At 54.1% G+C, this 15,527-nt stretch overlaps 1 protein-coding gene across 12 annotated transcripts in view; it reads right to left on the reverse strand.

Annotated features, from left to right (window-relative positions):
• The window catches only part of NPRL3 (NPR3 like, GATOR1 complex subunit), a 35,164-nt gene that overhangs the window by 1,302 nt on the left and 18,335 nt on the right, over positions 1–15,527 (reverse strand). For 10 of the 12 annotated variants that reach the window (XM_037001768.2, XM_037001765.2, XM_037001764.2 and 7 more), the window contains 6 exons: positions 7,783–7,920; positions 6,742–6,898; positions 3,866–3,972; positions 3,234–3,363; positions 1,099–1,288; positions 375–567 (listed from right to left, as the gene is read on the reverse strand). In XM_037001768.2, the coding sequence (XP_036857663.2) occupies positions 375–567; positions 1,099–1,288; positions 3,234–3,363; positions 3,866–3,972; positions 6,742–6,898; positions 7,783–7,920 (915 nt within the window). The remainder of the gene's footprint in view (positions 1–374; positions 568–1,098; positions 1,289–3,233; positions 3,364–3,865; positions 3,973–6,741; positions 6,899–7,782; positions 7,921–15,527) is intronic. The other 2 variants (XR_005056881.2, XM_037001767.2) reach the window with 2 other exon arrangements.

Below are 15,527 nucleotides of genomic sequence, written 5' to 3' on the forward strand. Positions count from 1 at the left end.
TTCTCCCAGAGAATCATATGCCTATAATGCACCCCCTACCAGGCAGGGCTGGGTGGGACAGACTGTCACTTATGATGTGGGGATCCTAGACCCCTCATCCCCAGGCTGAGTCTTGGAAAATCCCTGCCAAGCCCCCCCGAGGATGAGAACTTGGCTGCTGCTTCCCAGGAAGTGAGAGGAAACACCCTGGAAGAACTGTAAAGAACCCCCAAGACAGAAGCACCAGACCCAGTGTTTCATCAACAGACCCGACAACGTCTGGGCCAGGGAGCGCAGCCATCAGTGGGCTTCAGTTGGGGTCATTGGTGTGTCCCCACCGGTTCTCTTCTCCTGACATAGGATTGGCCCAGCCCCACCAGTCGCCCTGGCCCCACCTGGCAAACATGCGGAGGTCCTCAGGGTTCTGGGCTGCGGGCACACTGAGGATGGCTGCCCGCTCGTGCTCCGACAGGCTGGCCAGCAGGTTCTCTGTCATCCTCCTGTCCAGCGGCGAGTCTCCGCTGGGGAGGAGCTCTGCGCTGGAGTTGTCCATGCTTGGGCTGGTGAGGGTCATATCATCACTGCTGGCTGTGGGTGGGCGTGGGTCAGCCCCTGTGGCACATCACCTGTGCGCACCTGGGAATTCTCTGCCACACCCCCAGGCAGGCCTGGTCATCCCACCCCTCCTACCACGGGCAGTGGACACCTGGGCTTGTCAATGGGCCACTGTCTTTGGGGATACGCTCTGGCCATGGTGGCTTTTTTCAAGAAGGAACCGTGACAGTCACTGTCTCATAGGCATGGGGCATGGAGGTTTCAATGTCCTCCCAGTGATGGGGCAAAATCTGCTGTGATCCAAGGCTGCTCCTGACTCGAGCAAACCCCTGCTCAGGAGCCCAGAGGTACAGTTTGCTTCCTTCCTCAGAGCCACAGAGGTGCAGGGAGGTGAGAGGGGAGGGCGGGTGTCTCCTGCCTTCCTTCAGACTGGCTGCCAGTGCGAGGACCAACTGCCCACATAAGGGCCTTGGCTGCTCCTAGCAGTGCACGTTGGGGCTCCTGGCTGCACTACAAAGTGCCCCCAGGTGTTCAACCCCCCCACCCCAAGCAGGGGGCTCCTACTTGGGGAACCGAAGCTGAGGGCATTGGGCGTGCTGAGGCTGCGGCCGCCGACCCTGGCAGTGAAGGGGACGTCGTCCTCTCGAGGGTGGGGCTCGTCCTCACTGGGTGAGACCATCAGGCGAACATAGGTGTGCAACTGGAGAAGAAGCCTGCGCTGCAGCATCCACACCACCATCTGGATGAGCTGGGTCTGTGGGACAGGCAGTGAGAGGCCCGGGCCGGCAGGGACGACGAGAGCCATGGCCTAAAGCACGACGCCACAAGTGCCCCTGAGCTACAGGGCCCGGCCCTGGGTGGGAAGGCTTCCCACTGCAGAAAAGGGGCTCCCAGCTGCTGGCAGCTCTGCAGGCCCACCTTCCTGTACAGGAGCTCAGGGTGGAGCTCGCCTGGGCTGCACGGCTGGCCTTCCTTACCCAGAGCCGAGGGGCAGGCCTGGGACACAGAGGCTCCTGGGCCCTCCATGCTGAGCCGCCCCTGCTCTGCCTCCTCTCCTCCAGCCACTGGGTCTGTCAGGACCCCCCACCACACAGACCTGGGCCTGAGGGGACCCCCTCCTGTCGCCTGGACAGTTCCAGAGGCAGCTTAGGGCCGATGACCTAAAGGCAGACAGTGCCCAGGGACAGGGACCCATGCTGAGGCGAGCTGTCCCTCAGGCACGGGGTCCCCCTGCTCCCCTGGGGCTGGCACCTGACCAGAGCAGTGAGGAGCCCCGTGCAGATGGAGCTCGAATGCCAGTCAGGAGGGTGGTGTGTGTAGGTGGTGCCCATGTTCTCACACACACATCTGCCTGCTCATCTTTGGGGTCCCTTCCTGGGAGGGGCTGGCTGACTGGGCATGGAAATAGGGGTGCACCATGGGCATGTATGACCTGGTCAAATAAAATTGAAAAGGATTTCAATAATAAATTATGAAATAAAGGTTTCATAAGCACCCAAGAGCATATTCTGGGCCTTAAACAGGAGTCATTGGAGGCAGGCAGCCTTACCCCGGGACAGTGCAAGACCAAATCTGACTCCAACTGGGCCCCTTGACAAGGCATGAAGCATCCCCTCAGGCATGGCCTGGAAAATCCACCCACCATCCAGACCTTTGGGAAATTTCCTCTGAGGGAGGGGACGGGGCGGGGGATGGAGGGAGGGTATGGATGCAAAGTGTGTCTTTCATTCAGCTGGCATGACCTGGCACAGTTCCTGGAAACCAAAGTTTCCATGAAAGACAGCATTTAGAACTTTGTCACGCTCAGCCTCTAAATCAACTGAAGAACCAGGATCTCCTCATTCACAGTTTGAGAAGGGACAAGGTTTGCTTTAAAGGACTGGTTTGGCCTAAGAGATCTGGTACTTATTAAAACAAATACTTTACCTCTCAAGAGCAAGTCTTGGGAACACCCAGCACCACCTCTGACACCTGTCCATCGGCCCTGCCTGGGTCCCTGCCCAGCGTTCGAGCCCCAGGTGCTCAGTGGAGGGGACGGGGCAGAGCCTCACTCATCCTCAGGTCCAGGCCACACTCGACACTGCCATACACACAGCACAGAACTCACTGGCTCACTCCACACACCTGGGCCTCCCTGGGCCCCTGCCACACCCAGCATCCCTGCCAGCCCCTCCCCGACCCAAGCCTGCTGAGGGGGCCTGTCCTCTCCAGATCCTCTGGGATGAGATCTGGGGGACTTTTACCCACAGACCCTGTGACCTCCTGCACCAGGTGGGGGTGGTCAGTATGAGGGAACAGGAGGGCAGGGCCCAGACTCAGTGAAAGCAAAGTAACTTCTGCATCCCCCATCATAGGACCCCCAGGAGGAGGCATCAGGCAGCTCTGCTCTCCCAGGGAAGGTCAGCACTCTTCTGCCAACTGGGCCTCAACTTGGTTCTAACACTAAGAACTGTCCACCACAGCCAGGTGGGCTCCTAAGAGGCAGTGGGAGGGACTCGAGACTGCCCATGTGTTGGCTCCCTGGTCAGCCGTCTTCGGGTGGCCTGCCAGGAAGCTGGCTTTTGGGCAGGATGGCAGGGCAGGCAACACCTGCAGGGCAGGCCCCCACTAGCCAAGGGTGCAGCAGCCCTGAGGGCCCTTGGCTTTGGGACCATCACAAGGTGGGTGGTTCCTGGGCTTCCCAAGCTCCTGCAACTCACCTCCTGCACAGGGGGTGTGAGGGGGTTTCTAAATTCTGACAAGGAGACAGGCAAGGAGAACTTAGCGAGGACAGATGGCAGGTCATGAGCCGGGAACTGGTGGGAGAACTGCTCGGCCAATGGAGAGTACCTAGAGACAGGTGAGGCGAGTGTGGCCCTGAGCACAGCAGACCTCCCCATAGAGCATCCATGCCCTTGCCATGAGCCCATGGTGGCAGTGGGCAAACAACACAGTGGGTAGACCAGGGTGGCTAGGATGAGGACACAGCCTAGGTACTTTGCCTTGAGGAGCAGCAGGAGCCGTGGGCACAGGCCACCCACAAACCCCTCTGAGCACCCGAATCAAGGACAAGGCTCCCAACCTCCCACCAGACACCCTGTCCACAACCCACTGGCCAGCAGACGTGGGCAGGCCCAGACCCTTCCGGAGGCTGCAGGTGCCAGAGGAGGAGCACACGCCTAGGGAGGGCCACGTGCTGCTGAACCAGGCCAGAACTAGAACCTGGACATGGCAGAAGCCGCACGTTAGGTCCCAGTGAGAGCTCAGCTGACCCCAGGAGCACCTGGAAGGCCCTGCCAGCCACATCCCCTTCCCATTCGGGGCCCTGGGCTACGGCTGCAGAGGGACTCACAGACACAGGTTGGCATTGGGGGACAGCATGTAGACGTTGTTCTCACACAGCGGGTAGATGATGATGGCCTTTCCCCAGTATACCAGGTGAGCCGCAAGCTGGAACACCTGCAGGCGGGGAGGCCGAGAAGACAATGCCTGGGAGGTTGACGGGCGTCTCCTGCTTCCCTGACTCCAACCATTAACCAGGGCACTGGACATGGCCAGCACACATGGTGCTTTCTGTGCTCAGAGCCATGAGCCTTCTTATCACGGGCCACTGTGTGGTCTGGGGCTGTCGTTCCCCATGAGGGCCCTGTGCTGTCCTGGCTGGTACTGAGGAAAGGTCCCACTAGCACGGGGACATCTGGGGCACCCAGGATCATGAGGATGGGTTTCCAAATGACAACAGATGTGGGGTCACTGAACATGTCCCCAAACAACACACTTGTCCCTGTGTCCCCACAGCCCCAGGGAATATTCCAATGCCCTGCTCTCCTGAACATCAGGATGGGCCACAGACAGGCCGAGATGCCAGAAAATCCTTCCAGCCTCATGAGGGGAGCACAGGTCTGAGAACACATCACTGCAGCACTTCATGGAATGGCAGCGGGCATTCTGGTTCTGTATCACTCGGGTCTCAGGTGGGCTTGCTGCCCCCACTGATTGCCTCCTGGGATGGGAGGGTGTCACCTGACATGCACGTGGTAGCCATGACACTGCCGAGGACACCTCTGCCTCATGTTAGCAAGTGGGATGCCAGTGACTCAAATTTCAGTTTTGTCCCTAAGCCTCTTCTCTCTCATCCCAAGTCCCACTGACATTTGCTGTAAAGCAGGGACACGCCCCCACATCTCTGCCTCCAATGTCACACCCCCACCGCCTCTTCTGCAGTTAAATCTCCCTCTGCCTCCCTCTTACAAGGACCCTGAGATGACACCAACCCCACCCAGAAAATCCAGGATCATTACCCCAAGACCCCTGATTACATCTGCAGATTCCCACATAAGATCACATTCACAGATCAGGGGATTAGGACGTGGAGGTCTGTGAGGCCAGTGTTCAGCCAATCACAAGTATTCTGTTATCCAAAGACAATGTGTTTATAGAAAGAAGTCTGGAGGAATCCACAGTGGTTACCTCTGAAATATGGAACTGTGGGGACTTTCTCTTTTTATGTCTATAATTTATGTGATATTTGAATTTTTATAAGAACTTACTAATTTTATCATGCAAATAAACCCTAAATATTACTTGCAGATTCTCTGCTTTTAAATCACCTGGTGACATTCACACCTGAGGCCCTCCCCAGTAGGGCCATCTGAACCTGAGGCATCACCTGGGCTCAGCCAGCTTCTGCCCCCCACAGGGTCTCCACTGGACCATCTGCTCAGGAGGCAGCCGTGCCAGGGTTTACTGAGCTCTGACACCAGGGTTGGGCCCAGGGGCCTTCCACACAACCACACCAGCAGCAAATCCAGATTTGCTCTGGGTTCAGTGGTGGGCATGGAAGGAAACAACAGACTTCCCACAGCAAGGCCAGGGCAGGGCAACAAAGGGAACATCACCAAAGTCTTGTCTTTGACACGGACACCAGGGGTGAGGGGCCGTGTTGACAGACTCCATGTTGGGCAGCCTCAGTGCACAGTAAGGGACAAGTCCCTTTCAGAGTTGAAAGGGAGCCGCAAACACTCACTGGTATCTGCCATTTAGCCAGCACTGCTCAGAACTCAAACTGCAGGCACACAGAACAGCTGGCATGTTCCAGGTTTTGTCCTGTGGATGCTGTGAAGGAGAGCAGGCCTTCCTAGTGGTTCTCGCTGGGTTCCATCCAGTCCAGAAACCCGTAAGAAACTCCAAGGCAGCATCAGATAAACACTCTCACGAAGGGGTAGACAAAGATCATGCATGGAGTGTAGAAAAAGAAAGGACTTATCCTGGATGACAGAATCCAAGAAGGCAGCTTTGGGGAAGTGGTCTGAGAGACAGGCCTATTTGGACAAGCTCCCCTAACAGGCTGAAGAGCAGAGCCAAGGGCTCCCCTAAACGTGCCTCGCAGGGGCCTAGACTGGCCCACTCCTCTTCCTCAGCCCAGCCTCAGAAAGCTGCCCGTCTCCTGGGCCAGGCCCTGCTGCCCCCTAGTGGCCACACGGTGCCCACCATCACCAGACTCCAGGTCCCGCCTTCAGGCTGTCACTTGGAAAGCACCCAAGCCCCTGGCCTCCCAACTTCATCCTGTGCTTTTCCTCACTTCCTGGCCTCTTGCCCAAGCTCCAACCGGAACGGCGGCCAGGGCTGAGAGGCCTTCCATCCGATCAGAAAGGCCACCACGCAGGCACATGGCTGGGCCAGGGGTGACCTTGCAGAGAATGTAGGCCTGTACCCCACACACACTCACCCACACACACACAAGGGTGGTCAAGGCCACCAGGCTGGGTCCTCACTCCTCACACTGGCCAAGTGGGGGTGCACTACTGCATTCTCAAGTGTGGACAGCTGCATGCCTCTGCTTCAGCTCTGCAAGCCCCTGGCCCTGGCACCCTGTCCTTTAAAGCCCAACGCCTGGCACTGGGGTGACCTCACTCCTATGCTACAGCCTCCACTGTACTCGACACCGAGGAGGGAACCCATCCCATGGCAAGTTCACAAAGACAGCCCTGAACCCAGGTCTGACTCCGATTCCAGAACCTCAAGCCAACCCCAGAACCACCCATCACCATGGCAGGCCACACAGCGGCTCTGGGACGTCCTGGGACATGGCAAGCAGGCTCTCTGCTTTCTGATACCTCAGTGCCTCCCACTCTCACCCAACAAAGGCTGCTTGCTTTAACGCAGCAGCCCGTCCCTCCTGCCCATTCCTCCCTATCCAGGTGTCTCCCCAGGCCTCCAGGGCGATACCTGAAGCAAGGCCAGGTCTGCATCCTGGGCCAGCTGCTGCAGGTTCTTCACAGCAGATGTGGTCTTGATCACACGCACCAGGGCCGGGGAGCAGTCGAGCGGGAGCTCGCCCAGCAGGGACTTCTCATCGCTGAGCAGCAGCAGGGCGTGGTATGGGCTGTGAGGCATAGTTGCAGATCACCGGGACATGTGAGCTACATACAGGTCCCCTGCTCCAGGTTGCACCTAGAGCCCACAGGCACTGAACCTCAGACAGAAGAGGCCCTGGGAGGAACTAGAGAGAAGGGCAGTGGTGTGTCCAGAGGCCCTTAAAACTGTGTAAGTGTTACCGTCCCTCTCAGGAAAAACAAATAAGAACAAAACTGAGTAAGGCAGATGACCCCACTTCAGGGACTGCCCAGCAGACATTTACTGGCTGAAAACAATGGACGGCTCTTTCTTAAGGGAGACACAGGAAAAGCAAATCCCTGCAATAGACTGAGCAGGACACGTAAAAACGCAGCTGAGCTTCGCGGGGCGGGGGGTGGGGGGAGGGCTGGGTCACCTCCACATCTTCTGTAACGTGCCCAGATGTCCTTTTTTAGTTAAAAAATATTTAAAGAAACAGGGGACTTGATGTGGCGGTGGGGAGGGGAGCGACAGAAAATTGGTCTCAGCTCTTTCCTTGGAGGGAATGAGTTAAATTAAGAAACAGAGGTCCCAGAAGTTCAGCTTCAAATTCGGGAGATCCGGTGAGCAACACCACAAAGACAAATCCCTCCTTCCAGCAAAGCACCATCTCCCCACGATGTGAGCCCTTCAGCCCAGAGCCCCACTCACCCAGGCAGTGACAAGAAGGCCCAGGGGAACCCTGGGGTTGGTTATTTCTGGACAAAACTGGACACAAACACGTTTTTACTTCTATAAATACTAGACTCCTACTTGCCAACGTCTGGCAGAAAGAGGAAAAGATAACTTTTAGAACAAAGTAATTGGTAAAAACCTCAGGAAGAAGCAAAAGAGAAGTCCCATGCAGGGCGAGGGCGTGGGGCTGGCACTCACCGGATGGCTTTCAGGCTCCGCTCGATGGCCTCGGGGGGAATGAGGCTTGCGGCAGCATAGTGGATCTTGTGCGGCAGGCAGAAGCTCACCTCTAGCCAGCTGTTAATGTGGAGCCGCACCACACCAGATGTGCACAGGCTGCAGAGAGTGGGCAGCATGATGTTGGGGGCCATCACCCATCCACAAAGAACTCCACCCACATACAGAGGGCACACAGAACCTCGCCTGAAGGTCCTTCTTCCTAGCACACTGTTCCTGCTGCTTGGAGGAAACTGCAGCTCCAGGGCAACAAAGCATCTTTCCACAGATCAGTATATTTAAGAGAAGAAAATGTGTTAGGAAACACACACAAAATAGTAGTTCTGGGTAGCCCTGGGATCTACAGCCCAACCAGAGTGCCAGGGCTCGAGGGAAGCCCCTTCTATTCTGTCCCGGAGGCTTAACGCACCAGGGGTGTTCTGGGGCCCCCTCCACACGGGGGCCAGAGCCAGGCCCTGGCACGCCTGATGAAGGCGCCAGCACAGGTAGGCAGCCAGACAGGGCAGAGACTATCTCCAAAAAGGAGAGGTGCATAGAGAGGAAGAGGGGGGTTGTGAAGTGCCCCAGGACGACCTGACGGGGAGGGACACACAGCTCCTTCCCCCTCTGCCTGCAGATGCCGGAGGTGCCCAACATGCTCCACAGCAACCATCCAAACCAAACTTCCACAGCCCATCTTGTCTCAACAATCTTAATTTTCTTCTCTCAGGCCCAACAGAGCAACCCTGTCCCAGACTCTTCATTTCTCTCACATCCCATCGCAAACCATCAGCGAATCCTGACTGTTCTACCTTCAGCAACAAGTCCAGATCTTCTTAGCACCAAGCCCCTCTGTTGGCCCATCCCACTCAGATGCCCATGAGTCCCACCCCAGCAGCCCCAGCCAAAACCCCAACATACCAGGAGCCCCATGCAGTCTGCTGGCTTATCTGACCATGTTTCCTACCCCAGGACACTAGGCCCAGCTGAACGGGCTGCCCTGTTCTTCTCAGGGACCCTGTACCTCAGCCAGGAGCTCTCCCCCAGGTGCCCCAGGGCTCCTTCCTACCTTAGGTCTCAGCTCCAGTGCCACCTTCTCAGGGAGGTGAACCTGCCAGCCCCGGCCCACAGGGAATTCCAGTGCTCACTGTTCACATGTGTCCTGAGCACCTGACCACAGGACACATCTGCCAGTTAATGTTTTCTCCTAACCAGAAGTCAGAGTGAAAGGGGTCTGGGGGGAATCTTATGTTTTGTCCACCGCTTGGCACATGACTGGTGCAGTTTGGGGTACTTGGGGGACACTGAGAAGCATTTCATGAACAGAGGCAAGAAATGGGCCCAAGGAACGTGCTGCCCACTATGGACCATCTCTCAGGAAGCCCCTGCCCAGAGAACAGGCCCCTGGCAGATCCACAGTAGGCACGTGGCTCCATATGCCCTGAGGAGCTACACACACAGGGGTTGTTTCCAACAGGAGTTCCTGAAAGCCCCCCACCCCCACCCCGGTGGAGAAGCCAGCCCAGCCCACCCTCCACAGCCCAGCACACAGCCCACACTGAGTGCAGCCTGCCCTGGGTGTTTGATGCTGAAGAGAAGAGACTGTGTGAGCAGGAGCCCCACCACCACCCCGCCGAGAGTGGACAGGAAGGGATCTGGGCTACTCTCAGGGCCCGCCTGCCCCAAAGCCAGCCAAATGGTGCCTCTTCCCAGCACATTTCAGCCCCACCCTGCTGTTTCCAGTTGGCCAGGACTCCCACATCCTCTGAGTGTTGGGCGGGTCAGTGGCTCGGGGAGGGCTGGTGGGAGCTGCCAACTCACCTACATCTCAGCCCTCTCAGGGGCAAAAAAATGCGCGGTGCTGGGAAGCAGCACCCTCGGGGTGCTCTTAGTCCCCCCTGAAGCCTGAGGCAGCCAGCCAACAACTCCTGGCAGGACCTGTGGTCAGCAGTTTCAAATGCAAAAATACATTGTCATTCTGTCAAGCAGGGAATGGGCAATGGGGAGAGAAACAGTGGGAAGAGCACAGAGCACCCGTGGGACCCTTGACCACCCCAGGATTCTTGCCAACACCTACGTCTGCTCACTGCACACTGCTGGCTGCTCCCACATCCCGTCTGCCCACCCGCCTCAAAGGCATCAAGAAAATCCACACCACCGGCCATGGCTGAGTCTGGAAAGGGAAGGCTTGGTTACTGTTGAGGCTGCAGCCCCTCAGGGTGGGACCCAGGAGCAGGTTCGATGAGTGTCCTGATATGGGGGAGAGACCGAGAGTCCCTCCCCAAGGTCCCAGAAGAGAATACCATTCCTGGTTTCTTCCAGAACTGAGAGTTAAGCAGGTACACCAGAGCAGATGGAGGCTCTCATCCACCTTGGCCAAGGGTCTTTGCAAACTCTGAGAAACAGCCTCTTATAGAGTTAAAGGTCACACCATGAGAGATCTGCCCAGGGGACCCAGATCAGTCACTCCACCTGACAGAGCGATAGCTCTGCTTTCAGCATTCACAAACAAAAGGGAACAGAAGATCGGGGAAAGCCAAGGGAGAATGAGCCGATGCAAACATCATGTACCAATTTCCTCCTCCGTTTCATGTTACATATGGTCAGAAAGGCTGCTAGATTGAAAATGAAGGCCTTCCCATGTTTTAGCTGCCCTGTTTAGCGTATGGCTCAAAATAGCTGTTGGTACACCACAGAATCAGAATTAAACACTGAGATTCTATCATTTCAAATGTAGATTTTTGGCTCCCCCAGGAACTCAGTGTTGCCATGTGTATGCACACACTAGCATGGGGGTCATCTGCTCTAGAGGGAGAAATGCACCCATGTTAGCTCCCTGGTTTCTAGGTGGATTTTCCTCCAGTTTTCCAAGCATCTGCTCATACACTGGTAACCTCCTCCTTGGGACACTTTGCACTCAGACTGGTGCCTCTTCACAAACAAAACCCAGCTCTGCAGGATGGAGATCCTGAGGCTGCATCCAGCGGCTCCCCTAGTGGTTGACTGCAAACCCAGGCAAATTCCCACAACACTCAGAAACAACTCATGAACGTGGAGAACAGCTGTGCTGGAAACATGCCCACTTGACCAGAGCTCCCAGGCAAAGCCCTGCAAACACCCCACAGCAAGAGGTCATCCAGGAGCCACACTGAAGTCCATCAAGCGAGGGGAAGAGAAAGGTTTGCCCCTGTTTTTAAAGTGCAATTTTAAGACAAGACCTGAGCAGAGCAGGGGGGTGGGCCCTAAAACGTTCCTGCCAAGTCTGTACTCCTATTTGCAAGGCAGTTAATGGTTTGGTCTGCGAACACTTTAGGAAAAATGCTGCCCCACTGAGGCTTATCCAGCCCCTCACCCAGTTCTGAGCCTGATGGGGGAGCCCAACCCTGTCTGCAACATGAGATAGATCTTCCTGCAAGAGCCCCGTGTCCTGAAGCAATGACTGTGCACAAGGCATCACACCAGCCTTTAAAATATACTCTTATCTCTCCTATCCCAGGTGGAGACACATGCAAGTTTATTCCAATGTGCTCACATCTCAGCCTCTGAAAACTTTGGTTCCTAACCTTCACAGAATACCAGAAACATCATTCCTTGGAGTCATCATTCCTCTTGCCCCGAGAGGCCAGAGCTCTGCAAAGCCAGCCCTGCACCCTGTGGTCACTCTGGATCCATACACAGCCAGGTTCCCTGCTGCGTGCAGTGAGGGCACCACACATGATCCAAGAGGCCTGGGTGGGCTTGGATTTCAATGGTCCACCTTGAAATTTCAAAAAAAGTTTACACGTGGGTGCACTAAACGGAAAGAGAGACTAAAGTGGCCATCTGATATCCATAGAGGCACTCAGAGCCCGTCTCTGCTCTGAACAGGCAGCAGTGGGAGGCAGCAACAAGCAGGCCTAGTTTCCAATCCACCTGATACAGGTGGAGCCCTGGGCAGCTTCCCCCAAACAGGCCCCCAACGCAGGCCCTGCTGACTCTGAGAACCCTGACAGACCCCACGGAATCTGCACTGAAGTGACTCCTACTGACTCGTCCTTTCAGGCCCTACTGTATGGCTGTGTTACTAAACACATCAAGCACAGGATCTGCGTTTTGGCAAGTGAAGGGACGTCCCTGACCTTGTGGGAGACACAACCTGAAAGTCACACAAATGAGAGGGGGGATGCTGTCACTGAGGTCACTAAGCTCCACAGGGAGACACAGATGCAAGAACGGTTGGGGTACTGCCAGCCTATATACAAGGACACTTAGGTCCCAGAGCACACAGCAACCAGGCCCTCATCCATACCATACCTTATATAGATATAGATATATTTTATTAAAATATCATTGATATTAAATCTTATGAAGGTTTCGCATGAACAACATTGTGGTTTCAACATTCACCCACATTATCAAGTCTTCATCCCCGCTATTGCGGTCACTGTCCACCAGCATAGCAAGATGGTATACAGGTATACAACATAGTAACATCCTATAGAGTCATTACTTGTCTTCTCCGTGCTGTACTACTGTCCTTGTGACCTGCCTATATTGTGACTGTGAATTATAGTGCCCCTTAATCCCATTCTCCCTAACTCCCTACCTACCCTTCCCAACCCTTCTCCTTTGGTAACCACTAGTCCCTTCTTGGGGTCTGAGAGTCTGCTGTTGTTTTGTTCCTTCAGTTTTGCTTTGATTTTATACTCCACAAATGAGTGAAGTCATTTGGTATTTGTCTTTCTCTGCCTGGCTTTTTTCATTGAGCGTAATACCCTCTAGATCCATCCATGTTGTTGCAAATGATAGGATTTTTCTTTTTATGGCTGAATAATACTCCACTGTATATATGTACCACATCTTCTTTATCTGTTCATCTATTGATGTACACGTACATAACCCTATAGATTTTAATTAAAACAGCAAATCCAGATTGATTCATCCTAAAAGCCCCATCCAACCCCAACCTATTACGTCTCACAGCTTCCAGTTCCTCACTTCTGCCCAAGGAAGCCCTTTCCAGGGCTCTGTCAGAGAGCTGACATCAGGAGAAGAGCTCTGGGTGTTATGTCACCTAATCAATAATGCGAAGTCATCTCCTTTCTTAGGTCCATGGTGCAGCATCCTGCTGGAGCAGGGGCAGCCCAGGCCAGACCCTAGAGGCCAACATGGACCCATGTAGGACAAGGTACGAGGGTAGGCCACAGGCCTGGGTGGTCGCAGAGCTGTTGCTGTTGCGTGGCTGGGACAGGGCACAGGGGAGGACACCACTGTCAAAGGGGCTGCTGCTGGGCAAGTACTGCCACTGGCTTCCTCAGCACCCAGGACTGGTCAGGGTGGGGTCTGGGGACAAGAAGGGTGGGATGGAGATTCACCTGACCCTGACCACTAACACATCAGACCACTTGGGTCACATGAAGTGACGTAACTGCTTAATGGTGGACGCTGGGTCCTCTTTTCGCCAAAAGCTGATTCCTGTCCCTCTCCTTTAACCTGATGCCCACTAGGGGGCGCAGGGCTGTCTCAGCCGAGCTGCTGCGGGCCCAGCAGACCATGCAGAAAGTTCACTGCTGCCAACCTTCCAAAACAAATTAAAACAGAAGACATTACAGTCCATTCTTTCTTTGGAAATACACAATCTGGTTCTGGTTTACTTTTTATTTGAATTCCAGGTAAAACTGAATTTTGTTTGCTGTCTAATCCTAGTTGAGGCATGAAAATTCCTAATAAGTCAAAGATTTTCAAGGTAAGGATTTCTAATACCAGCCAACTCAAGACCAGAGACAGTAATACCCTTAATGCACAGGAAATTTCAATATGATCATGAATAATGTCATGGGATAAAAAGACAATGTTGGACTACAAGACCAGAAACCCCATTCTGGGTCAAGACTGAGGCTACCCTAAGGAGTTCTCAGAGCAGGACGGACCAGACACCAAACAATGACTTGGCTGGGCTGCTTCAGGCTGCTCGGATGTTCTCTAACAGCCTGGGGTCACCAAAATAAAGACAAAGGAAACACTAGCTGCAGCTGTGTTTCAACAGGACAGCTCTACCTCTTTCCCACAACAGAAAACTGGGCAAGGGATATGAGCAGTGATCTCACAGGAAAAAAAACAGGGATGGTTTCAAGCATGTGAGGGTATGTGTACATGCCTTCAGATGAAGCTGTACTGATGCGCCTCTCCACCCATTACGGTGGCTAAAATCCAAAATCTCACCACCACCCTGTGTTGCCAAAGAAAGAGGCATTTCCTATGCTCCTGCTAGGAGCTGCTGAGGTACAAACACCCACAGGGAACTGCCCCAAAATTACAAATGTTTCACCTATTCAGCCCTATCAATTCCACTTTTAGGAATTTATCTATGGATACTTGGGCACACATGAAAAATAACATGCTCATATGGTTGAGCAGCATGTCTTATGGCTTGAACAAACTAAATGCCCAAAGGAGGGGGCTGGCTAACTATGCAGATAAAAAAAAAAAAAATTCTTATTTACCAATACAGACAGAAGTTGAGCCATATAAAGGGCAATTATGTGCAGTGTGCTACCTCTGTGTAAAAGGGAGAAAGCAGGTCAGTGTATGCCTGCCTGTATCTCAAACCTACTTGTGAGGAAGGACAGAGCACCCGTGGCTGCCTGCTGAAACACATCCTGCCACCAAAATGGGAACCTGCCGGTGGTGCAGCAGAATCAATACTGATTTTCAGACTGGATGGATGTGTGACCTTTCCAAAAGCTTCAGTTAAAGAAAGAACCAAAATTTCTAAAAAATTTGTGAGTGATTAAGACTGGGCATGGGATTATAAACAGGATTTATTTTATTTATGCTTTTCTCTATTTCCCTAATGCCTATAGTGAATATGTACTGTTGGTAAAATCAGAAAAAATATTAACATTAAAAAGAAAGGAAAAAATCCTGGACAAACAACTGTTTCTAGGCTTGGCCAAACTGTGGCATCACCAGCCACAGCTCTTAGGATCAGGGAGGAAGAGAGGGTAGAGGCGGCAGGACAGGACAGCACGAGAAGCCTGCACCCACGTGCCATCTCTCTGCAACATCCTGGTGCTGCGTGGCCCCCTCAGCTGTGAGTGACAGCCCCTGGTGGAACATCCAGGTGCAGGGCAGGAAAGGCAAAGCTGTCGGGGGGCTGTCCTTGGACTCCCCACTATCTCCCACTCCCTACTTCCCAGCCCCTCGTGCACACCCAGGGCCAGGGAGCGGTGGTCAGAGCCCCATAGACACCATTTCGAAAGAAAAGAAGTTCTTAGTTTGTCCACATTTAAGACACTCAGGGCCAAGCCACCACTATAATCAGAACTGCGCAATTTCCACGGTGTCTCCAACGCCTGCGGCCTTCATACACTCAGTGTCTCAAACCCCCAACTCCCTCAGAGAGGGGAGGAACAGGGCCAAACCCAGCTCCACCTCTGAACCTGTTTCTTCATGGGTGAAGCGGTGACAGTAACACATACCTAATGAAGGTGGACCTGGAACTTGACACTGTGTCATGCTCAGCAAAATGTCACCCTGCATTCAATGATTCAAAACACTTCAGAGTCTCAGGCATAACTTCAACTTCATTTTCTAGTTTAAAAGAGGTTGGGAAGTGCACTTCTCTCAAAGGCAGACTCCACTCAGCAAAGTGGCTGGTACCTCCCTGTGTTCCTGTCTCATCCCATCTCAGCGGCACAACAGGAGAGGAGCACACAGCAGGGGAACCCTAATGCCGTGAGGCAGCA

This window comes from Manis javanica, chromosome 10 (assembly GCF_040802235.1).
Source record: "Manis javanica isolate MJ-LG chromosome 10, MJ_LKY, whole genome shotgun sequence".
Lineage (NCBI taxonomy): Eukaryota > Metazoa > Chordata > Mammalia > Pholidota > Manidae > Manis > Manis javanica.